Source organism: Gobius niger, assembly GCF_951799975.1.
Source record: "Gobius niger genome assembly, chromosome: 1".
In the NCBI taxonomy this organism is placed as follows: domain Eukaryota; kingdom Metazoa; phylum Chordata; class Actinopteri; order Gobiiformes; family Gobiidae; genus Gobius; species Gobius niger.
In genome coordinates, this window is record NC_136852.1 from 13,837,488 (window position 1) to 13,863,781 (window position 26,294).

Below are 26,294 nucleotides of genomic sequence, written 5' to 3' on the forward strand. Positions count from 1 at the left end.
TGAAGGTTGTTTTTTGTATCATTTAACTCACACTGAAAGCAATACTATGTAACTTGTTTACCTCAATAAATCCTTTTCGTAGTTCCTCTGGGGGTAATATAAGTGTTGATGGGATGATTGGGGTCATTCATCTCCCCCTGGTGTCTCTGGCCAGAAAACAACAATTGACTCTGTGCATAACTTCAAACCATAACAACGATTGATCCAGCACGCCAAAATAAAAGCACACAGCTTGTCTCATTGATGAGTTCAGCAGGTACTTGCAACATTACAAGAATATAACTAAATACACACATTTGAAGTGTTTTGTCTGTTAATAGGCAGAAAGAAAGATGAACAAATGAACTGCTTAACTAATGAATAAGATGGTACTTTTATTTTGGTGTGCTGGACCGAAACAGGAAGTCACTTCTTGGGTGACATTGTTTAGATTTCACGTTACACACAGAGTCAATTGCAACTTTGCCTGCATCGGGTTGGAGGCACAATAAACGCTAATAGAATCACGAAGAAGAAGCTAGCAGGCTAACGGGCAACGCTAACTGCAGGCTAGCGCCATTTAAACGGTATTTACAGCCAAGTTTGGGTGAAAAAAAAACGATCTCCATTGTGTAATTGGATGTACAATATCCCTCTCTCCCTTTGACTTTTCTGTCAGCGTAGTATTTACTCTCACGAACATTTGTGTCACAACCCAATTAAACAGTGGAGATATTTTTGTTAACTCAAACTTGGCTGTAAATACTGCTAAAGTGGCGCTAGCCCGCAGTCAGCTTTGCCCGTTATCCTGCTAGCTTCTTCCTCGTTATACCATTTGCCACCAGGGGGAGATGAAAAACCCTCCAATCATCCCATCAACACTTGTATCTCCCCCAGAGGGACTACAGAAAGGATTTACATATTAAGGGAAACAACTTAATACAAGGTACATACCTGTCTGGTCTTTGTGTGTGGCTCAGTCACGCAAAACGACCACAGATGTTGTTAACATTTGGCCTCTCCCAGTATATTCCTATAGCTCCAAATGGGGTGAAGTTAAAAGCGACCAAGCTCTTTCACAGGCAAACACAAAGACCAGACAGGTACGTATCAACTTGTCTAAGCTCAGGTAAGAACATATCTCAGTATGGAAAAACGGTTGCCTGTTCCTTTAAAGGTTTTTTTTTATTATTATTATTTTTTTTTATTGATTTATTCGGTCGGGACAGTGCATGTTGATGAACATACATGGGTCTCATGCATGTAAACAAGCCACACCGGATTGTAGCCTTGGGCGAATTTCCATCTGTCGTCCCGCATGCGCACTCTCAAACACACAAACACACATCCTGACCTATTGTACATGTTTTTAGTGGTAGGGAAACCGGAGTACCCGGAGGAAACCTCGCAGACACGGGGAGAACACGCAAACTCCACACAGAAAGGCCCCATCCAGGTGTGAATCGAACCCGGACCTTCTAGCTGTGAAGCACGAGCACTAACCGCTGTACTTTTGGAAGCTTTCGCACAGGGGTCAGTGATAAGTCCTCTCTCAGTTTAATATTTTACAGACTGTTAGGTTTCACTCAGTCACTAATCAATCAATGAAACCGCATTTTACCTTGTCACAACTCCACCACACCTGCAGAACCATCACCTCAACCTCTTCATTTCACAAAGACGGGAAAGTGCCGTAGTGCTGGGGGAGTTTATTGGGTTATTTGCAGAGTGCATTTTTTTCATTCACCCTCGAGTTGGTGAGAATATTCCCTGTGTTGTGTCTTCAAAAAGTGCAGGGCCTTTGAAGCCAGTGAGAAAACTTCTTCGAGTGTTTTGGCTCAGAGACCCTTTGAAATGAGTTGGAATAACTAAATGAGGAACCCGGCTGCAGTGTGCTTGTGCTTGTGTGTGTGTGCGCAGTCACTTTTCATTAGCACAGGACGACTTGTGGAGCTGCAGCCTGTGTTCCTCTGGGCTTTTCCCTTCCCTGGCTTATTCTTGCAGCTGTCAGTGGGCCGGGCTGCATCCTCATTTCATGTCCCTCCTTCTCTGTGCACTGAGGTGGTAGAGCAAGATTATCAGCCACTGAGGATTTAAGAGTCTAAGCCAGAAATGGAAATGAACACATTGCTGGAATACGATTTGTGAGGTTCTTTTATCATAGCTTGGACTTAAATGGGCAATTACATTCTTCTGAGTGTTCCCAGTTTTGCATACTTCCTCAAAATGATCATGTGACGTTGTTGTTGTTGTGTGTGAAGTGTCTGGTGAACCTGAGTGTTGTAAAGGGCTTTATACATAAATGCCTCCACCATTAGGGAAGTGATTGTTTTTTCTTGAAAAACGCCAACAGGACAATCAACCAGACCATGGTGTGTACAAGAGTAAGCCGTACATAACTGAAAAGGAAATAAGAAGGACTTTGTTGAACTACTATCTGAATATTTCTTTCACAATACAGTAATGATGCCTTACCGACAGAGTAACACATCTGCCTTGGCACGAAGCAGCATTTGGAGTGGTTCTCCTCCAGTAGCGTGTTGCGGCTGGGGGAGACCAGCGCTGTTGTGTTCAGCCATGTTCATTCAGCCAGATAAACTAACAGCGTGTCCTCGGGCGCCCCATGAGACGGCCAGTGACCTGCGCTCCACTCCCAACACACATATATACCAACCGACCATCTCCAAATACCAATAAGTAATGGGGCATGATCTTATAATGCAATAAGTTAGTCTTTACTCGCAGCATGATGTCCACTAAGAAAATGCGGCCCACTCTTTTAATGCTTATACTCTATCATTTGTGCTGTTTCTATTTTAGTCTTTAGTTAGTTGGCCAACTCAAGCGTGAGCCCCATCTCTAGCACTGAGCCCGGAGCCACTGTCACTGGAACTAGGAAAGATGTTTTATGTAAACACTAATATAATGTCCTACTTGCCTGTTGAGTGTAACAATACCCAAGGACAGTCAGTCAAGCTTGTAGGAAAAGACCCACTGAGTCACACACTGCACAAATGCACTCCATCTCCTCAAGCACGAACACACAGTGCCAAAGCTAGTAGGTAGGCTAGAAAGTTTTATATATAGCTTTTTATATATTATATATAATTTATATGCAGTTTTTCTCCAACAAAATACCAGGGCAAAATCAAAATCAATGCAATCAGCAAATTGCAAGTACAAGAGGTCAAAGATGTTTAATATCAACTAAAGTCGTATTTTAGACCTCTACAAACACTCACGATCACAATTGCAAAACTTTCCAAATGTAATACTTTCCCTAAATTTTCTTGTCCAAATAAATTATTTGTCAACCAGCTTGTTCTGTTGTTTAACATCATCCCTAAATGCAGCTGTGGCAAAAAACAACAACATTTGTTTTGTCTGTTGGGCTTGGGAAAACATCTAATTGCGATATATCAGAAACATTGCAATGTGATTTGTGAAGCCAGTTCAATACAGAAACAAAGTTGACCCTAGAGTCTTGGTACAGTAGATAGTACTATGTATTTGTATGGCAAAGTGTTTATCAAAAGCAAACACAGACTCTCCACACATATCCGTGTTCATCATTTGCCACTGTCCTAAATGTTTTCAGGCACCTTTCCAAATTACTCAGCTGCTTTGCTCACAGAGGCCTAACACACACAAGTGCATGAACAGGCAATAATGCAAACTCTTCATCCCTGAAAAAACATGTGAACGCTCAAGGATCTTACATGGTTTTGGAGTCTTTGGGAGTTAACCAAGTTTTCCTAGGACCAGCGGGCTAATGAATGAGCCTATTATCTATTACTTTTATTATGGGAGGAGGTTGGGTGGGCATGTGAAACCTTATTGCCCTGGACCCCAGCAAGTCTGTCAATGACCCTGTTTATTCTTAATAACTCTCTGGCAATCTGTGCGACAACGCACAGGTGTAAATGACTCTCACCTCTGACCCTGGAGATCCCCTAATGAAGCCTCAGAGGATCTCTCTTCAAATAAATGTGACTGATGGGAACCGGCTATTGTTCATACCATCACACAATATTGTAATATGGGACACAATTATGTCTTTTTTGCAGCTTTTAGTACATTTTGTTTGTGCATATGTAGGTAGGCTATGTACTCAATGGTAATGCATGGTCATGTATGGAAAATAACCATGATTAAAATGACCGCCCGCTGACCAAAGCAAAGTGTGACGTCATTGATATAGGTGGATTTTTGAGTCCGTGGGTATATATTGGATACAATGCAGAGGCTGCAACAACACAGCTGTTCAAAGCAAAAGCCATTACAGGAGATTTATGGAATTATACTAATTTAATTTATAACATATCAATTTGACAGAATTTGAACTGCAAATTGGACATTATTTTAAATTGAAAGTATTGTCTTTCAAAGTCCTTATGTACTTCTGCTCTAATATGGATGTTGATAGAAGGAATGAGAAAGAAACCAGCAGCACAGAGGTAAGCAATAATTTATGAATTTACCAACACTTCCTTTGTTATTAAGGTGTTTTAGTATAATAATTGTAACAGATAAGGCAAACCACAAATCCATTAGTCCTCTACTAGCCTTATCTCGCGGCTCCACCTTGTGGTAGAAATGGGAAAACAAAAATCTTCTGTGCTGATGTTGCTTGCAGTGAAATCACACCTTATGTAATATCCCCAGGGGGACAGTCCGTCTGGCTGCTGCGAGGTGGACTCTGAGCACATGTTTGGTTTTGTGGGGATCGTGGCGACAGTGCTCAACCTGCTGGTGGTCGTCTTCATCTATCTCTACACACCAGTCTAACAATGCCCACTCAATACACATGCTTTTATAAGTGGAATACAGATACATGTGCTCTGCAACCATCCTGCAGTTTGCACAATCATTTGTCTATGATTGAAGCAATAACATTAAATCTGTTTAATTTCTATTCTGTAGTGCACATTTAAAAGGCAAATGGCTCTGTAATCACTGTAAATATTTGACTAGCATTCAGAAGAGACGAACGGGTTCAGAGCTTTTTACATGATGTGTTTTTATCAATTAAAGCTATGTGCTTGATTGAAAATTAAAAAAAGAATACTCAGATTAACGGGTCTGGTTTTCTTTTTAGATTGTTGTTTTGTATCTTGTATCTGAAATGTGAACGCATGTATCAGGTTTGATTATTTTAAATTGCCAAAATATTGGAAATTATTGCGAAATGGGAAACTGACACAAAATCTCTGAAGCTTTTTCCTCAGTTACAGTGGTCAATTAATTTATTATCATAAATAAATGCATATCAAGGATACAGGATAATGAATAATCTGGAATCAATAAATCAAATATTGCTGTTCTCTGGTTAAGGGAGTGAATAATAATAAAAAATGTACATTAGTATTTTATGCAATAGTTCTATTTTCACATTATCAAGATAAAGGAGGGGTCACAATCTCTGTTTGCCTCATATTGATGTCCGGTAGTATTTGGCAGCTGGTGATTATGTCAATTTTCTCTGACACCGCTTTCAGGTCATCCAGGATCAGGCGGATGCTATGGGACGCGTTGATGATGGCTCCCTGGGAAGCATTTAGCTGGGTTGTTGCAGTGCGGATCTGGATACAAAACAGTTCAAATGACTTCTGGACCTTTTAAATGCGTTTTAATCAATGCCTATTATGATCTGCTTACCTCTCGACTGGCATTGCCATACACATGACGGAGGTTTTGTCCAACATCAGAATACAAACGGTGGTTTGACTCCTGTAGCTTTTGTTGCAACAGTGTGTCACCTGATTCAACATTAACATAGATGAGTAAATAAGCACAATTTATTTCACTGTAACCATTGATAGATAAATTGTTTCACAACCAGACAATAGAAGTAGGTGTATGTCATGGATATTTTGTTTTGATTGTTTGATTCAGATGAAAGTTTCATATCTTCACTCCGCTTTGTTTTAACCGGATCAAATGATGTAGGTGTGAACACAACCAATAGTGACTTTATTTACTTGGCGCACAGGTACAGAAATGTGCCACAAGTAAATCTCAAACCAGGATCTTGTACAGGAGTACCCAGTTGGTAGACTTTTTCATAAATTGAAGCATGCACATTTGAGTCTTGCCAAATCTTTAATCACTTTAGCATGTTACTGTACAATGAGACAACTACCTAACACTGTGCTCTATGTTTAAAATAATTGTCTATGCTGCTCACCGTGATGATGATGTGTGGGACTAGGTCTGTCCTCCACCACTGACTGTATGCCTGGGTGGTCTCTGACCACAATTAGAGGAGGCAGGTCTCTCTTTAATATCTGTGCACTCTCGGGGCTCAGTGTGGCGCTCTGGTGTGACTGCTCGCCCTCGCTGTCTGTTTCTGAAGCCTCTCCAGCCACCTGCGCAAAGGCAACAAAGTTAGGGTCACACTCCGGTAGGCACTTATCAAACCCATGAAGTCCACACAAGAAGAGGTGAAACCTTGGCTCCTGTTGTGGTCATTTGAGGAGGAGGCAGAGAGGTGATGTACACTTCATCATCCGAGTCCGTCTCAGAGGCTTCGCCCTGAACTACTATCGGGTATCTGGACATAACTGGATAAAGACACACCTATAAACACTTTAGTCCACACTTTTGATACAGCAAATAAAAATACGTGTATGTTTGTCAGAAAAACAGAGAACCAAACCTTCAATTCTACGTAACAAACAAGAATCACATGAGCATCAAGGAAGTCTCCTTTTAAACAGCCAATCCAATGTCAAACCTCTATGTCACGTGACATCGACGAACTGTGCAGCGATTGGTGGAAGAAACTGCTCCCCGGAAGCAGAAGTGTTGTGGTTGTTGTGAAGCGAATATTTCACCATTTTTGTGCAGGTATGGTTATTTTCATATTTTAATGAAAGTAAATCGCATGGTTTTAGTTTGGTATCACTTAGACATGCAGCTGCAGTGTCATCTAAAATGCTACAGTTACAGCCAACCCAGATCTGGCATGCTACAAAACAAGCTAGTATGCTAACCATCTAAAAATGCCACGAGAGACAGGAAAGAGATGTGTTCCTGTATTATTTTTATGATCGTGTGTTTTCAGAAATGGCAGACGAGGTTCTGTTTGAATTCCTCCATATGGAGATCGTGTCGCATGTTTACAAGGAACAGCAAGGCAGTAAAGGGGACATGGACAGCAAGGTGGGTTTCATTCACACACTGCTGTCAACAATGAAATATTAGTCATCCTGTTAAACTCTTCTTCTTTTGTTTGGAAAAGCCATCTATTGTGTCTTGCTGCCATTACCATTGAAAAATGAGTGATGCCTGTTAAAATATAATACATGAAAATTAAATAATTGTAATTGGGCAAATAGGTAAATCTGTAAATAGGTAAATGGGTAAAAACATTAAATGTGTCTGTACTTGCCAAAAGCCTAAATTAAACAAATTAATCTAACTAATTAAACTATCATATACTTCCTTCCACCGTTACAGGAAAGAGGTCAGTGCATATCTGTTCTGGAGAACATGGGCTTCAGAGTGGGACAGGGCATTATTGAAAGGTTTGTGCACATTCTTTTAGACACTGAGTACAATCTTTGGGTTCATTGAATTTTGTAGCTGATAACATGTTTCTATTGGTCAGGCTGACCCGGGACTCTCCCAGCTTTAAAGATGAGCTTGATATCATGAAGTTTGTCTGTAAAGACTTCTGGACTAAAGTGTTCAGGAGGCAGGTCGACAACCTCAGAACAAACCATCAGGTAAATATCCTCAGCAGATGCAGGCGCTCACGTCACAATAATGCATAACCTCATATAATCTTTTTCTGTTTCAAAAGGGCACCTATGTACTTCAAGACAACAAATTTACCTTTTTGACACAGTTATCCAATGGAAAACAGTACTTGGATCAGGCACCTAAGGTAAGATTGTAACACTCTGTTAAAATATACCTGTACCATTAATAATAATAATAGCTACATACATATGTCTTAATTCATATCTGTTTTTCCATCAGTACCTGGCATTTTCATGTGGTGTAGTGAGAGGAGCTCTGTCTAATCTCGGATTGGAAAGTGTGGTAACTGCTGAAGTCTCGATTATGCCATCCTGTAAGTATGATCCGAATATAAAGAAGACTCAGCTGCTCTACATTCAGTCACTAACTTGGTTTTTATTCTTCTTCAGGTAAATTCCAGGTTGTGATCCAGAAATTATGATTGCTTTCTTGTCGATGTCATTCTGTGTAAGAAAAGAAAAGAAAAGAAAGGTGTCACCTGTCACTACTGGAAAAGTTATTCAAGGTTAGAGAAATCAAATCTGTGAACTCATCGGCTGAATTTCTGTTCAGTTTTTGACATCTTGGAGAGGTGTTGTTTTAAAGCCATCAGTTACATAACAATTCAAACAAACAAGAATATGTTGTGTGAACAAGAAATAATTATCATACTATTAAAACACACCTTATATTTTATCCCTTATGTGCAGAAAGTCTTGTATGTAATATCGTTAAGGAATCCCAATTGTATTCAAATTAAAACAATGCATTTTTTTTTTACTATAACATTTCCAAACTGACTTTTAAACAACATACTCACAAAGTTGGAATCATAAAGAAGCTTATAATAATTTATTAAACATAGTCAATTGTAACTTTTTTTTTTGGCTGCAGTTAGTTACCGATTTGTACCACCAGAGGGACACATATGATGCAGCCTGTTGCATTTCCTGTCCACATACTCTGTCTTTGTGCAGCCTTTGTACATGTAAACTTTGTTCTGGTGGCAAGTCCATAATGTCAGTCGAAAGGAATACAGATTATGGGTCAGGCGCTTGTAAGAGCTCACATTTACAGGCGAAACGCGGAAAATTAGAATATCGTTTAAAAAGTGCATTAATTTCTGTTATTCAACTCATTACATTAAAATGAGATATGTGGGGGGAAAAGTATTTGGCCCGAAATCCAATAGAAAGTGAGGAACTGACCAAGTACTTTTTTCTTATCATTTTGATTATAATGGCTCAGCTTGTTTAGAATATTTTGAAAATGGACTGTAAGCCATAATCATCAAAATTATAACAAATAAAGGCTTGACATATGTCACTTTGCATGTAATGAGTCTATATCATATATTAGTTTCACATTTTAAGTTGAATTACAGAAATAAATGAACATTTGAACGATATTCTAATTTTCACCTGTATTTGTATAGTACTATGGTTTCCTTAAAAGTTAATTGATTTGCCTCCAGGTATTGGAAGTACAGAAAGTCACAACCTTAAACGTCCCACACTTTTATTCATGAAGTAAATTATATTGTTTTATAGATCTTTCTTTTTTTCTTAAACTTGGTGTTAAATAAACTCATATCCTGAACTTTTGCATGGAGAGAGCGTTTTATGAAAGGAATGACAATAATTTTTTTGTTTATCTATTTTGGACTATTCAATGAAAATGCAATGCTACATAGTGGTCAACACTCGATACCTCTGCTGTGTTTTATACAGTAAACACTTCGGCCTTAATCTAGGCAAGGCAAGGCAACTTTATTTATACCGCGCATTTCGCACACAAGGCAACTCAATGCGCCTAATCTAGTGTTAAGTCATTTCTGATAACGGGCCACTTAACCGAAGTGCTCTCCATTAGGTTAACAAGAAATACTGAAGATACAATGCAACTTTCATGATGTTTTGGAGAAAATAATTGAAATCAACTGAATAGCTCCTGACTACCCTGAACTCGTTTGCCTTGTTTGTTGCAAGCCATTAAACTCTTAACCCAAATCCTCTGAGAGAAAAAAAAAGAAAGTTAAAATAGGGATTAGCAGCGAATAGTTCTTGCAAGGAGGGGAGTGGGCAGCTCTGGAGGCCTATTGGAAGAGATTTGAAAAAGCGGACAAGGGTAAAATAAGAAGCAAAGAATGGTGAGCCACTAAAGGAGGCTCTGGGGATGAAGTTTATTAAAGGGGAGGGGCCAGGTTTGGGCAGCTCAAGCAGAAGCAGAGAGTGCTGCAGTGGATATTACAAATAACTTTTTCAAGCGCTGCAGTTTACTTCTATTCTTGATCTCTCAGTTTATTATTATAGAAATCCATATTGAAATATTTTTTTCCCCTTATATATTCCCCTTGAGACTTTTTGGTGTTTGAGGGCCCTATACACTGTAAACCATCGCATAAACTTAAAAATATAACATTTCAGCAGATGAAATACACACAATGATTTTATATACCTGACTCGTAACTTTTCTGGAAATGTGACATCACTAGCTCGTCTCCATGGAGATGCTTTTCTGTAGGTAACGATTACTTACAGTTGAACATTTCTCTAGTCAACATTCGTCATCTGAACCTCGGATTATGTGGCCTCTACTGTACATGTACTGTATTATTGTCACCTCATTAAAAAAACAGTGAGAGGTCCGCGGCCCAGAGGTTTGGACGCTTCTCTCCGGGAACCGCCGCTGAAATCCGGGAGAACAGCTGTCGAGTCCTTCCCACTGCGCTGCACCGCTCCACTCCCCTGGCCTGCATCACAATGTCAAGCCTTACACCCAACAAAGAAGGAGGCCCGTTCAATGCAGAGGGGAGGGGTGGAAGATCAACCATGGGGGAGCGTTTCAGGACCTGAAGAAAGAAGAAGAAGAAGTGAAAGGAGATGCAGGTGGAGGGGGTAGTTCAACCCAGCATTCATTCTCTCAAATTGATGACTTGCTACAATTCAGTAACACTGTCCACTTAGACTGGCTGAGGGCTTTTGTATAGTGCGGGAATGAGAGACTGATGCAGTATTGAGCTATACCCTAATAACAATAAAAACTACATGAATACAGGTTATCACCACAGTGCCATCTTTACTCTCAATGAGTTGAATAGTTGTCAAAAAACTCATTACTTTATCATTTTTGTCATAAAATTCTAAAGCATTCTTATAAATATATATTTGTGTAGCGCCTTCACAGACATAGTCACAAAGAGCTTTACATGGACAATTTACATTTACAGCTGCCTTGAGGTAGGCTGACGGGAGTGCGGCTGCCAATCCGCACCATCAGTCCCACCACTCACTCTCACATACACACACAACATATATGCTCACTTTAAACAGGAATTCCAGGGAGATGAATAAACTCCAGCACTGGTGTGTGTCGCCGGTCACTTTGCAAACTTAGTGGGAACTCCTACTTCTGCATTGGAGAAGGGATTTGGTTAATCTCAAAACATTGCCCGTCTGTATCAACAAATGCCCAGCAAAAGCTTTGTTTCCAGATAAAGTTTGCAAAGTAATATTGTAGTTGGCACATGGTTAGCACTAATTAGACCATTCTGAATAGTGCTTAAACACATATTCCCCCCCTACTTTATCTTACAATTGGACAGATTTTTTCTTGCTGTGTGAGATTCAGCTGAGTGAGAAACACAGAGGATTTAATTAGGTGCAAATCAATACACTTTATTGCCTTTTTGTACAAGGGCTCCAAAAAGATTGTCTGTTTTCCCAGTGTGCTGTGGTGCTTTAACAACATGCACAATCCCACAGTCTGACGCCCACTTTCATCCACACCCAATTGTCTTTATCTCCCTCTTCTTTTCTCTCTCTCTCTCTACCCCCGCTTATTACCTTTTCCTTCCCTTTTCCTTCCCTTAGCCGCCCATTCAGCCCTCCGCCACTCATGCATAGTAAAAGTGAGAATCCCCTTTTGCGCGCACACAAACACCAACTTTGTCTCTCCGGGCCATATGTTGACCCGCGGTGGACCTGAATGCGGCCATCTGCCTCGCCTCTCCTCTGTCCCACAGGGCAGGAGTGTGGGAGAATGCCTATCAGACACAATAAAGCATGCAGCGCACATAGCTCCAAAGCCCCCTGACAGCCACTAATCACCGGCAGACATCCAGCCCAGCTCGCGTTAACTGTAACAAGATAATACCTGTTGTGTGAAATGGCCTTGGGGAAAACTGCCACATCAAGTCACTTTCAACTTTCACGAGAATCACATAATAGAGATGTAAAAATGCTTCTGTCATGACTTCAAACAGTTAGGCTATAGTACAAACTATAAGGTTAGATTTATCAAGTCATGGAGTATTTGTGTGAGCACAATTGGGAAAATAAATACATTCCAAACTTCTGATGAGACGGGGACTATAGTGTGTCAAAACGAGGACTTAATTTAACCACATTTACCTTTAAAAGTCATACTACTAGAACTAGATATTAGGGGCTGTTACCTTTAAAAGTCATACTACTAGAACTAGATATTAGGGGCTGTTACCTTTAAAAGTCATACTACTAGAACTAGATATTAGGGGCTGTGATTGTGGCAGTAAAGTTATTTAAGGAATCAATGTTGATTTCTGCTCTTGTGTGCTCTCCCCATTCAAAAGTATTATTATGGTCAAACAGAATTATAGTTTAGGACATATGTATATATCCTACAATGTCTAAATTCATGATTATTAGTTTATTTTGAGGCAAGTGAAAAGGTATAGTTGTAACTAAATATACTGAGAATTCCTATTAACACAATACTGTTACAATGTTATTACATGAAACAGAGCGTTTATAGTGACACTTTCACAAGTAAATAGCATTTGTAATGATATTTTTCAAAAAAGATGAATAATTTTATGGTCGTCTTTTGAGTCTCTCTGCTAAATCGCTGGATCGAGGCTGCAGTGAGTCAGCAGATCAGACCTGCCGTCTAAGGCAGAGGTGAGTCCATGTAATTGGAGAGAAGCAGGGGATGAAGAGAAAGCGCAGGATAAAAGCAGTGGAGGGGAGAGGGACAGTTGGATAGAGTGGAGAGGGAGGGGGCCTGGGCTGTTGGAAGTCTTGGGTTTGGTCAGATTAAACCCCTAACAAAAGACTGCTTATCTCCACATGAAATCTTGCTGGCATGACTACACACACATGCAATTTAACCAGCTGTCCTCCTACAGTTAGCTCTCCAGAGTATTTAGTAAAAAAAAAAATCTTGGATCTGGATGATAATCAATTGAGATGTAAAGGAATTTTAAACTGTATTTTCTGTTTTACATGACTTGGACTCGAGCCAGCGAGTACTTTTTCATGGCCAACAAGTTTTAGCAACTATATCAATACTTTTACATATACTTTAGTGACACTTCTCTTCCCATGTTAGGTAAATCTATGTGATAAAAGCTCATTATACGTAATATGTGTGCTTTATCTTAACTATTTTGAAACATGAATAAGTCTGTAGCACTCAAGTTACTCACACAAAGCAACTTTTTAATTTATAGAAATCATTTGGATTAACTTCTTAAATTCTTACTGTACTACTACTTACACGTTTATCAAGAATGAATAAAACAGCAGTACACACTGCAGTTTTCAAAAGAATGTAAAGTGAATGTGTTTTAGTATGGCTGAATTACTCCAAACTGCCGCCACATACCCACAACAGACTGTTATTTATCAGTTGGCATCTGGTAGAAATTTGCATAGATTTGGCTAGATATGGGTGGGGCCCCAGCACTGCAATTCACAACACATCTTTAAAGTAGACTGGCCTTTCTTGAATAGTTGTAAGTACTATGTTATATAGTATATCACTAGAGTCTTCTGGAGTAGATTCAAGAGCTATACTGCATTCAGAAGTCACCACTGAGTTCAATGTATATAGAGCCGTCTCTGATGCTGCATTGTTTAACACAGTAGATACTTTGATCCTTAAGAATAGCTCCAATTGTCAAGTCAGTGAAACAATAAAGTATTTTTAATGAGTTTCAAATGATTTAAGTAATTGACTCAAGTTCATTCACAAAACAGCTACCGGTTCATCAAAACAAGGTGTCAATGGCATCACGGTGTAAAGGTGATTACAAAAGCCAAAATAAAACACGTGAACATTAAAAAAAAACAAAAACTTTATTTCCAGTACAAAAGAGCAAAAATAAACCAAATATATTAAACTTGATACAAGCATTAACAACTCAAAGTCCTCTATAAATACGTTAAAATAAATTAAAGAAATTAATTTACTAAGGATTATCACCTTTAACACTAAACAGGTGTCAAAACAAGTTGATGAAAAGGCAATTTTTAAATAGAGCAGTAACAGCACCATATCCGTTCATCTAAACCAGCTACATCTGAAACAAACAGCCAGGTAACATTTTTAAAACACTAGGCTAACACTACAGTATGCTGGACCTATAGCTTGGATCGTAGCTGACCTGGATGCACAGTTCAAGAGCATGCAACCAGAATGCTACCCATCAAAGAAAACACCAAAATACGGGTTGGAGTGAGTGTTTCAAAACAGAAAAAAATACAGGGAAAAAAAGTCATGGCCATGCCTGCTTGTGGAGAAAATGGTAATCAACTCCCAATCCCAGGAATGTCTGTGCTTATCACATAAAATTTACATTAGCACCATAGTTTAGAGGTCAATAAATATACTTTTTTAATCGTTGCAAAGAAGTAGGCAAAAAAGACATTGCAGTCGTCGCAGTCAATAATGCACTCCTCTGCAATAGCTTAACTAATTCATCAACTCGTCCGACTTCACAAAGAAAACTGAGGAAAACAACAGTGTAACATGTCCTGCTCTACAACTCTACAGGCACTTCAGTTGGATTTAAAAACATTCAGGCATCGGGGCAGAGATGTAAACAGAACCTCTGACTCCACTGTGAGGAAACAATCTCTCCAGCGTAGAAACAATACTGTGTACCGTTAACGGGAAACACTGAATAAAGGCCATTATCAAACGCTACAAACAGATGTCTTTGGCTTTGTCACATATTGGATCATTCGGTTGATAGAAATATAAAATACTGGTGTGGTTGGACTTAACAGGCCGTTCTGTGACCAATCACACTGTGATTACAATAACTTGCAATTTGCGGTGTCAGAACACTGCTTTGATAAAGCATCAACACTTAACAGGACTATAAAAGCTCTACCCTGATAGGTTTTTCTTTAGGTGTAGGTGGCAACACATTATGACGGTGGTTTGTAATGTACAGAAATTCACCACATGTTCTAAAAGGAATTGTTAGTTTTTGACACTACACAGATACAGTTCAGACATCGAAAAGATCAGTCCAGTCTCTGTTGAGGGTGTGCACTGAAGGCTTGATAATCACACCGTATTTGTGAGTGTGAGACACAGTGCAGCTTAAAGAAAGAAGGCTGCAGATTCTTCAGGGACAGAGAGCTGACTAAACACAGCCAAGCGTTTGCCGCTTGCTTCGTTCGGATCGGAGCCACTGAGAGAGCTGCTGGAGCTGCTTCCATCCTGGTCCTGGTCTGACAGGGAGGTGTAGGACAGAGATCTGGTGCCCAGGGGTCCAAAGACTCCGGTGGCCCCTGGGCTCTGCCTCAGCGTGGGGGAAGAGCAGCCCGAGTCTGGAGACGGCAGGAATGGAGAACGTGGGTCACCTGCACAGGCCTGGCCCTGTGGGGGCTGAAACTGCTGATGGGCAGGTGAGGCCTCAAAGGCTGTGTCCAGCTCCAGGAAGGCCTGGGACAGCAGATCGGTGATGTCAGCACAGGCTGGGGGTGAGGCAGAAGGGGCACGTGTGAAAGCAGGGCCAAGATGAGCTGGGAGAACAGGCTGCAGGCTCTGCTGTGGAGCAGAGGGGAACCCAGCAAAGCTGAAGCTGTGTCGGACGAGGGGAGGTCTGTTGGGGCGTGCAGAAGTGGCCTGTGCGGGAACGCCAGTGGAAGATGATGTGGAAGAGGACTGCTTGTTCTCCTCCTCATTGTTGTGCACAAAGTGGCAGCGCATTCCATAGGGACAGAAGCCAATGGTGTGGAAAGTGCGGCATGGCTCCGTCTTGTACTTGGGGTGTCTGTTGAGGTCCCGCAGTTCCTCCATTCCGTGTGCAAACTGGCATTTGCTTCCGTACTTGCAGAGGCCATTCTCAGTGAATGAGCGACACAGTTCAGTCTTATAGCGTGATGAGGAGGATGCAGTGGAGACAGAGGAGGCAGACAGAGAGGAGCTACTTAATGCTGTTGGGCTGAGGTCACACTGGGCATGTTTCAGTTCACTCATAGGCCAGCAGAGACTTGCAGCAGCCAGGCTGTTGGTCTCCACCATGCTGATGGAACGCTGGGCCAGAAAACCCGCCTTTCCCCATTGTGCTGGGTTGGGAAGCTGAGAGGACAGGGGGCTGTCTGGTGGCTGTCTCCATTGATTGGAGGATGGGAAAATGTCATCTGAAGACTCACTGGAAAGGCACAGTGAGGAAAGGGAGAATGAGGAGTTGCTCCGCTGACCAATGTAGCCCGGCGTTTTCATTGCCATCGAGAGAGGCCTGTTCTGCTCCATCAAGTCAAAGCCCAGCAGCTGCTGTTTGGTGAAGATAGAAAAAACAAACAATTAGATTGAAATCAAATTTTTAATTCAATTAAAAAATTAAATTAAAGTTAAAGTGTGTCTTCAAGTGTGCTGACTGTTATGTTTGTTTTGGACACACGCAGATCAATTTGGAAAGATTACTTTGCAAAAATCAAAATCAACACCTGGGAATTAGTGTCATGATGTTGGAAATAGTAAAACAACAATATCAACAAAATGCAACGGTTGCACTATTTTGACACTGCCATTCGAGTAAAGGCTGCCTTTAAACTGAACACTGGTAAAGAAATCAGCATTGTAGTTGTAAAACAGTAGCTACGAAACTTGGCGTCAGTATGTCAGTAGTTTCACACTTGTTTTAGACTTGGTGGTGTCAACCAAGGCGACAGCAAAACATTTGTCCACGATCAAATCCGCATCAACAACCATGACCATACTTGAAACCCATCTTCTCACTTGGCCCATTGTAATACTTCTTGTAAACAAACCTCACTGTCCGTTCACAAAACTCGGCAAAAAACACAGCTGCACGAAAGAGAATGAATGCATAAAAACAACCACTTCGCCCAAAGTTTAGATACAAAGTTTAGATACACATGTACCTCCATATCATCGTAAGCAACACATAAATAAACAAGAAACTATGGTAAACAGGTAAAAGACACAAACCGTTGCGATCCCAAAGTCGAGCATAAAAGTTTGTAGAAACACAACAACGGCGTTAGCAGAACGGCTAGGCTAACACTGACGCCGCCTGACGCACGTAATTCACGAGCTAACTTGCTCCGCTAAACTTTTCTCCGCGACTTTTCTTACCTTGCACATCAGTTCTTCCAGGTCGGTGAGCTGGTTGGGAGAGTACGAGGGCATTGTGCTGCGCTTTAGAGCTCTTTCTTGGCGTGATCCCGAGTGCCCCGCGGCGCTAGCCCCGTTGGCATGGGTCGATCAGAAGTTTCAGATTGCGGAGGTGCTAATGAAGCGGTGGAGAGGACCACGTGTGGATTTAAAACCTAACAGTGCAGCTGGCCCCGCCCTCAGCTCTGACTCAGCCCCGCCGATGCTTTTCTTTCTTATGCGTGACCAAAACACCCGAAACCCCAAACTTGCACGGAAAATATAATGATCCGGTCACCACCACCAGCGAGACTTCAGAACTATCAAAATCTCCCCATTCATCAGTAAGTAAAGAGAATGCACTGTAAGGTACTTGATCAAATTAAGCAGTCTTACCACTTCTTTTGTATTTTAAATATTATTATACCATTTATGAAGATTATGCAGTAGGTCTGTAGCTCTCAGACTTTTCACACCAAGTACCACCTTAAAGTACCACCAAGCCTAGATCAAGATCAGACAAAAAGAATAACAACAAAACTGTGTCTAAAAACTGAGGTGCAAAAGGGACAAACCAAAATAAACAACAACAAAAAACACTTGTTTTCATGACTAAAACATGATAAATTGCGTCTTATTCAAAGAAAGTCTGGAATGACCCATGAGTACCACCTGGAGAATCACTATAGCTGTAGGTCATAATGTCGCATATCAGTGTAGATCTTAAAACAAGGACAAATGTGGTAGAGAAAGCTTTTATAAACTAATGTGACTTTAAGATGTTAGTAAAGTCAGTGAAATATTAAGATAATGACATCTAGGAGAGAAGGATCTTTGAAGCAGACAAGGAGTCTGGCTTTTGGAAAGGTAAAAGTAATTGTGTTTAAAAATACCCCTGTAAAGTCTGAATAGTTTAATGCCTATCTCCTATGCTTACCCATTCACAACAACAACAACACACGTTTAAAAACAGACAGTCTTTAAAGACAAGCAAGATCTAACACAGGCGACAACATTTGGCTGTAACGTAAACAAACCTTCAATAAAACACATACCGCTCACAAGCGAGGGGCGATGTTTAAGGAGAGAACTTGCACCTCTTTGACTGTCATTAGGAGTCTGACAGCCAGTAGCCAGACAGGCCGGTAACCCCCAAAAAACTACAAGAAAATAGAGTATCCTTACATTTGCCTTTGCTATTATCCTTGTTTGAATTAAACACAGCGCAGGTTCACTGTTAAAATAAGAAGATCACCTTACAATGCCTACAATGTGAGATCTGCATTGCTGTGAATATGATTTACTATTCTTATTTTCTTTTTACAATAGTCCATCATTTAAAAGAAGAATTTGGGACTGGCTAAGCTTGTTTTTAATTCAGGGTCTGTCAGTGTTTCTTTACTATGCTAATGTCTTTCCCACTGATCTTGCATTATTCATAGTTATTGTAGTTTTGCAACTTTCCTACACATTCCTAAAGTAATTTCATGTTTTATTTGGACTGTAGGGACATTTATTTAACTAGAGATATGCAAATTGTTCTCAGAAAACCTTACACTAAAAATGCAATTGTTAAAATTTGTGATCCAAACGGAGCTCCTCCCTCTTTTTCTGCCGAGCCAAAGTTGCCTGAAGTCTCCTGGAACCAACACGCGGCTGAGGAGGTTGAGCTGAGCAGCAGAGAACAAAGCCAGGCTCAAAGCTTTGTTTTGCTCCAGCCAAGTGGTCACCCCTAAGTGCGTGTTTGTGTGTTGTTGATACATGCAAGTCAGAGCTCGCACAGTCCACTCAGGCTCTTGCCCCCTCACCCCACCTCTGGCAACGCAGTCATCTATGAGTTTCAGCTTTATATCGTCATCTATTGTCCAGAACAGAGCAGTGCATGTGGCTCTGTGGCTCAACAGGTGGTAGGTTCTGAGTGACTCATGCTTGTACTTGAGTTGTTTCCAATATAGGAGTCATTATGAAGGCAAACATGACCGCAGCTTTATAAGTAGTAGCAATGCCCTTAGTGGCAATATGACAGATACTAGCAACTGTAGTCTTTCATCTGGCGAACTCTGCCATATATGATCACAGCTTAAAAAATGATAACAATAAGAAAATGTTTCTAATCTACACAGCCATATCAGTGAGTTTCTGTTTCAGCTTGTGCCATTTGCAATCTGACCTGCATTGCAAATTGTATTACCAGGTTGAGAATGGCGCTGCTAATATGAATGCCAACACACAAACATCACCCAATTAGTGCATGGACTGAAGAAAGGTCGGACTTTGTGTGTTTGTTTTTTAGCCCTAGAAGAAGACCACTGCTGTGAGGGACAAGCCATTAGCAAGACGTCAACAACATAAGTGGCCGGAGGTAAGCATTCCCCTCCTGTTCATTTGACTGGGCACACAAATGTTATCAGTAAACAAGCTAAGTTAAATGTACTCCTATAAACAAGTCTTTTACTGAGGGGGTGCGTTTGAGGATTACTGAAAGTGGAGAGGTCCATGGTGGAGATTGAGTTTGTGGGAGGGGGTTGTGGGGAGCCAGTATTGGGGGAGGAGGGAGCGGTGCGAGAAGACTTGAGTGAATGAAAGTTTCTTGCTTCTTGCAAAGTCCAGCTGGGTAGAGGGGCCATTGGAGCACAATAAGCTCAACCAACTAACAAACTAATGGCTTTCCCCCCCTCTCCTCCTCACGGAGCATGACACACACACACCCACATGAAAACAGAGGCTGGTGAATGGAGGGGACCTTGTTAGGAGGGAAGGATAGAGGGGATCGGGGGGCAAGATTTGTGCAGAAGTAGAAAAAAACAGAGGAAATGAGAGCAAGAGGGATAAAGAACTGGTGGAGTCTGAAGGAATCGAGCGAAACACAGATTTAGACCCCCAGCTAGTTTGATGAATTGATTTGCAGCATTGAAACTGGCACAAAACTGCAGTGAATGAAGTTAAATGAGTGAAGCTGTTGAAAGCATTTGCAATACGGTGGTATAATGTAGCATTTGTAAATGTAAAGTATAAGAAGGTTTGTTTTTAAAACTTCGACTTCGACTGACAAAAGTATCTTTATCATATTATCAAGTACAGATTCTGAAATGACTTGGTAGCACAGTACTGCTACACTGCTTCTACTCCCAGTACTTCTCCCTAATAACTCTTTAACTGGGCACATAAACTTTCTTCGGGAAAAGTTTGTAATTACTTGAACCTTTGGCAATGCCACTAATATCTTGTATCAACATCCTGCAGTTAGATTCAGGCTAATATTTGGTGAGTAGTTGAGTACACATGATTGCTAGTACACAAAGCTTGGCCGAAACCGCAGTACTGTAGGCTAATGGGAGTCGTCTGGCACCAAGGGAACTCTGATTCTAAAGTAAACATGCATTTAATCTGTTTAGAAGTTCTATTTTCCATCAGTGATATTGCAAATGAAAACTGCACCAACTATGCTCACATTTGAGGCTTGGAATTGTATTATTTTACTACATATAGATGGATATTACTAGAAACAGTGTGGCACAAAAGACTGAAATTGATTTCAAGTTGTATAGAGAGTTGTGTGTATCATTTGACATAAAGCTACTGAACAGAAACACAAACGGAAACCTAGCATGAGTTTAAGAGCTTTCTCTTGAAAGATTTAAAGTGACTGTTCAATGGTGTACAACTATTTATAGTAATATTCTGTTTTTGTTAGCACATGTCTTGACTGACGACATACAGTCCATGTTAAAGGAGCAGGCCACAGTTTTTACGTACTGAGATATGTTCTTACCTGAGTTTAGATGAGTTGATGCGTACCTGTCTGGTCTTCGTGCGTGCCCTCAGTCACACAAAACGACGAAGATGTTGCTAGCATTTGGCCTCTCCCAGTTTATTCCTATAGCTCTGAACGGGGATGAAGTTGAAAGCTACCAAGCTCGTCCATGGGCACGCACAAAGACCAGACAGGTACGTTTCAACTTGTCTAAGCTCAGGCAAGAACATATCTCAGTATGGAAAAACGGTGGCCTGTTCCTTTAAATACTTTTAAAGGGGCTAGATGCAAGTTGGTCATTTTTATACTCACTACTGCCACCTCAGGCCTTATGCGTACCTGCAGGTTCTATATTAAGCTTGTTGCATGACGGCACTTTGGACCCGAAGTAACACCTTTTTGAGTGACAGTGCAGGATTTCAGAGGCAGTTGTGAACAGGTCTGAGCTCATTCTACACATTAGGACACTGCTGGAACATGTAGGGGGAGGAGAATACTTTGTTTTAACATTTTTAAACTCCGTATAGTCCCTTTTAAATTTTTAAAGGTCAATTTGGACCTTTTGGGGTCATAGATCAGTAGAAACAACATTTGAGTAAGTACATAAAAACAGTTAGGGGTGGGCCATATCGCACATATCTCGCACATCACAATATAGAAGAAGAAGAAGATCTTTATTTATATAGCGCCTTTACGTATCAGCTCCATCAGAGCAGCATAAACACTGACTGTAGAACACGGGGACAGATGCTTAAAAAGTAAAAATAAATGAAATAAACTTGAGTAGATCATATTTGTGAGGAAATTAGTATGCCGTAAAAAAAGAAGAATAAACAATATCACTGAATTAATCTTCCCAATAGGTGTGAGGCTGGGATGTTGAAGTAATTTGTCCATTGTCAATTATACCGGCAAATATATCGTCATCGTGATATTTCTTTTTTATATCGTGATATAGATATAGATTATTTGCCCTTATAACAGTATTCAAGTCATTTGTCTTTTTCCTCTGGGCATATACTCAGTTAAAGACTCAAGCTGTTTTGCATGGTGTGTTATCCTGAAAAAAAACTAAGCCAAAAATACATCCAATTTGACAAGTTCAGTTGATGTCAGTTGGCAGGAGTTGAGACATCTGAAAAACGTTTGTCTGATGTCGCAGAGATAGTGCCTGTTCCCATTTGGCTTTTAACCGAATGCAACTGTATCTATCAGTATGCCACACCACAAGCGCTGTATGAAGGAGGGGCTGTGTGTCGCTGGGCTTTTATCATGCTGTGAGGACATGGCTGTTTTTCTCACTGTTGTTGTCATATTGCACCATGAATGAACGAACTAGAGCAGACATAACCCCGAGCTGAGCCAAACACTTGTCAGGCTCCTGGAACTAAATGAAGAATGAGTGCACATGTTGAGTTGTGTTTATACTCTGATAGATTTTCAAATACCATGCACATGTTTTTTTCTTCTTTGGTACTTTTTACCATGCTATGACGGTTTTCCCTCATCGAAACGGTACCTGGAGTTTGCTTTTTTCACACAGTTTTGAGTAATCCTGTCGAGTTTGGCTGTCTCTTCTTTTACTCTTGATGCGCTTTGATCAGTATTTCCTGGATGGTTTGCATAATGGCTCGAATACAAAACTGCCCTCAACATTTTTAAAGCCTGCATAGTCCATTATCATTGTTCTGTGCTGTTTTTGCTCCAAGTGTGTTCATCACGGCACAATCAATTTGTTAGAATGCCTTTGTCAGATGTGATTCCCACTACTGTCTGCAGAAGGCTTTTAATTCCTAACCAGCCCCATCTCTTACTCTTACATAAAAAATGCCTTGAGATTTCTTGTTGTAAAACTCTGAAAAAGGTATATAGATACAGACGGCATTACGTCATAGGAGGGGGCATGGCTTCGCTGAGGGGGAAAATAGAATCTTTTGGGAAACACAATTTTCCACTCTTTTATTAGCCATTTTCTGGTGGAATGTGAACTTATTTATCACACATAAATAAAGTCAAGTGTAACTCGGGGCCCATATAGATATTTTCTCAATGCAGATTGTTCAGTAGAAGTGAAAAAACGGCAGTCGTAGCAAGCGCTAGTTAGCCGTTAGCACTAGCACGATGCTAACATGAAGCATCATGTTAGCATTCTCCGTTATTTCTGTATTTATGGGCTGTTGAACCACTTTGCTCCTCTCTGTGTCTTTGTATCTTCATTTAGTTGAAAACTATATTCACAATTCAGCATTTGTTTAAGTAGTTTTTGAATAATTGGAGAAAGTTTAGAGTTTTCTTCAAATTGTTTTCCCCCTGAACTGTTTTCAAACATGACCATATATGGACGATTCCAGAGATGTCGTCTACCCGCCCACTTTCTGATCTAAAGTGCTTGCTGAGAGTGAAATGTGCCGAAATGTGCAGGAATGAAACTAAACACCACTTCACTCCGTGATGTATTTATTGTAATATTGCCAAAAGGTAAAAGAAAATGCACAATATCGATCTAATTAAATCCATATTCAAACCAAAACCTCTGCTTTGTTACAGCTGTTCGCCCCACCTGACCCTGGTCGCTGGAAATGGGAACTCGTGCAGCCTCTCATGGGAATTAAGGTAAGATCACACATAGAAGACTAACACACTAATATTACATCACTCTTCTAAAAACAGTGATTGTTACCTATACTTATGTAACATTTGGTTCCACAAAACAAGACGAGCACCATAATGGTCACTGACTTAAACTGAACAAGTTGGTTTTGCGGCACAACAAAAACCACACGTACTATTTCTTGTTCTGGAGCTTTCTTACATACATCGATAGCACTATTCACAGAAAAGACTGATAGCTCCTGTTTCCAATGTTAAAATCTGAACAGAGTTGAACAAAAAACATTGGAGACTTTCATCCACCCTTTCGCCAGCTTGTGTATGTGAGCCCATTGAGAGTGTCATGATGAAGTGAAGTCATTCCAGCACAGCCTCCTTTACACAAGGCCTGTTCAGATAAGAGGCTACTATTACCAGTGAAATAAAGAGGCAGGGAGGGGGGCGGGGGGAGGAGCGGGCTGTAGACCTGGAGAACATCTGCTCCTCTCTTCCTCCCCACCCTGCCCCCCTCCCTCAGTGAACAACAGCACAATGTACCCCCTGCCCCATTTGCCCCTTGTGTGTGTGTGTGCGTTTGTGCTCCAGGCAGTCAGTACAGGGAAACGTTTGAGAACAGTTTTGTGAATGGAGGGTCCCTGTCTATGGGGGGAAAGAAGTGGCATGGGAATTACAGAAAATTAAACACAAATCTGCCGCATACCAGAGGAGTGGCGGACACTGCTAAGGCGCTGCAGTTCTGCGTGAAAGATGGTCTTCAATGGGAGCACCACATGCTAAGATTTTATTCCTAAAAAGATTTGTGGCCTTTCTTGAAAGTGTAGCGTCCCGCAAGTTACTAATAGACAAATAATGACATGCTCCAAGTGGTGAGGACTAATGACGAGAACAAAACAAACTTATTCTTTCACTTTAGTGAGTAAGAAGCAAATAATGTAAAACAATTTGATATTTTGAACAATGCACGTTGAAGCTCAAAATTAATGAATGCAAATACAAACATTTTTCCCACGCAGAGGATTGTAAAGTAACACAACTATTAATGCAATTCTAGTAATTATATGAGTAAATATCAGCCTTTGTAGCTATTGAAGCCCTTTTAAAATACATTTAGGGAAAAACCTAATCTCTGAAAGTTGTTCTAAAAAAGTGAACAGTATTTGTTTTATTTGTACAGTAGAAATATTGAATATGCATTTTGAATAAAGTTGCATAATGTCATTGGAATACTGAAGAACAAATGTAATTGTCAAGACATTTTCTTTGTAACGGTCATCAAAGAAAACAACAACAAAGACTTTATTAGTTGGTTTATAGCAGCAAATTGCATTACAGGAAGCCCTGCTCCTTTGTGTGTGTGAGGAAGTAGAGCTGTAGTAACATACATTTGTTGGCACAGTTTTAAAATCTGGTGACTTTGCATGAGAAGTAGGAGCTGATCTCACGCACCCTCAGGAGGACACATCATTCTGGAGTGAATAGAGTTGTGCCGGTCACATCTGTCACAAAGATACGAGATGGATGGAAATGCCAGCCCTGAAAGGGCCCTTTGACAGTGCCATGCTTTCAAGTACAAAAAGTGGTTTACTGCAGGACATTGCTCTGGTTTAGTAGTTTTCAACTCCTGGGTAAGGACTAAAAATGAATTGTCGGACCGTTTGGAGTAGGCTGCAATTTTTGGCCCTTTTCCAAAAATTGCGTTTTTCTGTTTTGGGTTGTCTGTTACCCAGAGACTGCAGATGTAAACTAGCCTCAGGCTAACTCTGGTACAATGCATCAAATGGCAACATTTATTATAGAACTGTACATGGTCCCTTTTTAAAGTAAACTAATGAAGTGTTTAGATGATCACTGATTGAGTATGTGAGAGATGTGTGTGAGGAAATACTTTTGTTTTGCTTTTGATTGATAGCTTGACAGTGGTTCCCAAAGCCACACCTGCTTTGGTTTAAGTACACCCCACTGACTGATATATTATTTTGATTCAAGTGGTAAATGTTCTATTGGATTAAAGCCTCAAAACAAAATCAAACAAATCTTACAAACCAAAATAAACCCACACTCATCGTTTGTCTGTTTACTGACCCCTTGTGGTTAAATGCATTCCTACTGTATTTATGTATTCATTTCTGGACACTTTGCAGATCCACAGCAAAACAACAACTTTAAACCTGAATAGTGAACAAGACAAAAAAAAAAAAAGGGTGAAACAACACAACTGGATTTACTTTTTTAAAACAGAGCTGACAGCTCTGAGGAAGCTGTCTGGATGGACAGCGAAACTATCAGCTGTTTTAAAATGTAAGTCCAGTTGTGTTGAGTCACCATTTTTTTGGTCTTATTATTAACTACCTGGATGACTGAGAAACTACATTGTTTAATGAATGGTAAACACAGTGACAATCCTATTTCAGAATTGCAGATAAAATTTTCAGCTTAAAATTATGCAAAATCAGAAATCAGAATGGCATCTGAGAGAACTGAGATCCTTCAAAACCATTGTACCCCATTTTGAGAACCAAGTGACAAGCCCTCGTCCCTGATGATTATGCAAATCTGTGGCAGTTAGTGGCTGAATAGAAGTGATCCCGGAGCGACTGTGCTGGAATGTGTCAATGTGCATAAATACATAACAACGATGACTTTCTGCTCTGGCTGCCTCACGCACACCCCAAAAGCCACTCGCATCCAGGAGCGCCGCACAGTGGGGTCCTACATGCGGGGCAAAGGCCATCACCTGACCTATGAACTTTGACTCCTCCCCCTGCCTGCCCCCCTCAGTCCCTCCTCTCTCCTTCACTGGAATTCACTC

The 26,294-nt window shown here is 40.6% G+C and overlaps 3 protein-coding genes and 1 long non-coding RNA gene across 5 annotated transcripts; 2 read left to right on the forward strand and 2 right to left on the reverse strand.

Annotated features, from left to right (window-relative positions):
- Positions 1-400: 400 nt before the first annotated feature.
- Positions 401-8,482, forward strand: trappc6bl (trafficking protein particle complex subunit 6B, like). Its single transcript, XM_079575240.1, has 8 exons — positions 401-404; positions 6,770-6,828; positions 7,046-7,143; positions 7,441-7,508; positions 7,592-7,709; positions 7,787-7,870; positions 7,966-8,059; positions 8,136-8,482. The coding sequence occupies exons 3-8, from the start codon at positions 7,048-7,050 to the stop codon at positions 8,165-8,167; spliced, it is 492 nt and encodes a 163-aa protein (XP_079431366.1). The 5' UTR covers positions 401-404; positions 6,770-6,828; positions 7,046-7,047; the 3' UTR covers positions 8,168-8,482.
- On the reverse strand, positions 5,334-6,705 carry bloc1s3 (biogenesis of lysosomal organelles complex-1, subunit 3). Its single transcript, XM_079570582.1, has 5 exons — positions 6,638-6,705; positions 6,430-6,542; positions 6,167-6,347; positions 5,638-5,738; positions 5,334-5,561 (listed from the first exon to the last, which is right to left on the reverse strand). Exons 2-5 carry the CDS (start codon positions 6,538-6,540, stop codon positions 5,376-5,378), a joined length of 579 nt encoding a protein of 192 aa, XP_079426708.1. The 5' UTR covers positions 6,541-6,542; positions 6,638-6,705; the 3' UTR covers positions 5,334-5,375.
- Positions 8,483-14,199: 5,717 nt separating the features above from the next.
- On the reverse strand, positions 14,200-17,269 carry LOC306970084 (mRNA decay activator protein ZFP36L1). 2 transcript variants are annotated; one of them, XM_079565922.1, is made up of 2 exons: positions 17,104-17,269; positions 14,200-16,275 (listed from the first exon to the last, which is right to left on the reverse strand). In XM_079565922.1, the coding sequence occupies exons 1-2, from the start codon at positions 17,155-17,157 to the stop codon at positions 15,100-15,102; spliced, it is 1,230 nt and encodes a 409-aa protein (XP_079422048.1). In that variant the 5' UTR covers positions 17,158-17,269; the 3' UTR covers positions 14,200-15,099. The 2 variants fall into 2 exon arrangements, with proteins under 2 accessions (XP_079422048.1, XP_079422047.1); XM_079565921.1 differs by having other exon boundaries at positions 14,200-16,278.
- A 1,712-nt stretch (positions 17,270-18,981) lies between these two features.
- Positions 18,982-23,490, forward strand: LOC306977262. The gene is made up of 3 exons (XR_013793822.1): positions 18,982-19,028; positions 19,415-19,483; positions 23,423-23,490. It is a non-coding gene; the product is annotated as an uncharacterized lncRNA (long non-coding RNA).
- The last annotated feature ends 2,804 nt before the right edge of the window (positions 23,491-26,294 follow it).

What these genes read in the sequence shown, in the direction of transcription:
- bloc1s3 (XM_079570582.1), bottom strand. Translation starts at nt 6,540, where the DNA reads ATGTCCAGATACCCGATAGTAGTTCAGGGCGAAGCCTCTGAGACGGAC. An exon ending in TCCCACACATCATCATCACG is followed by an intron (nt 5,739 to 6,166) that starts GTGAGCAGCATA and finishes ATGTTGAATCAG; the next exon opens with GTGACACACTGTTGCAACAA. An exon ending in ATGGCAATGCCAGTCGAGAG is followed by an intron (nt 5,562 to 5,637) that starts GTAAGCAGATCA and finishes TTTTGTATCCAG; the next exon opens with ATCCGCACTGCAACAACCCA.
- trappc6bl (XM_079575240.1), top strand. Translation starts at nt 7,048, where the DNA reads ATGGCAGACGAGGTTCTGTTTGAATTCCTCCATATGGAGATCGTGTCG. An exon ending in AAGGGGACATGGACAGCAAG is followed by an intron (nt 7,144 to 7,440) that starts GTGGGTTTCATT and finishes CCACCGTTACAG; the next exon opens with GAAAGAGGTCAGTGCATATC. An exon ending in AGTCTCGATTATGCCATCCT is followed by an intron (nt 8,060 to 8,135) that starts GTAAGTATGATC and finishes ATTCTTCTTCAG; the next exon opens with GTAAATTCCAGGTTGTGATC.
- LOC306970084 (XM_079565921.1), bottom strand. Translation starts at nt 17,157, where the DNA reads ATGCCCTCGTACTCTCCCAACCAGCTCACCGACCTGGAAGAACTGATG. An exon ending in TGGAAGAACTGATGTGCAAG is followed by an intron (nt 16,279 to 17,103) that starts GTAAGAAAAGTC and finishes TTCACCAAACAG; the next exon opens with CAGCTGCTGGGCTTTGACTT.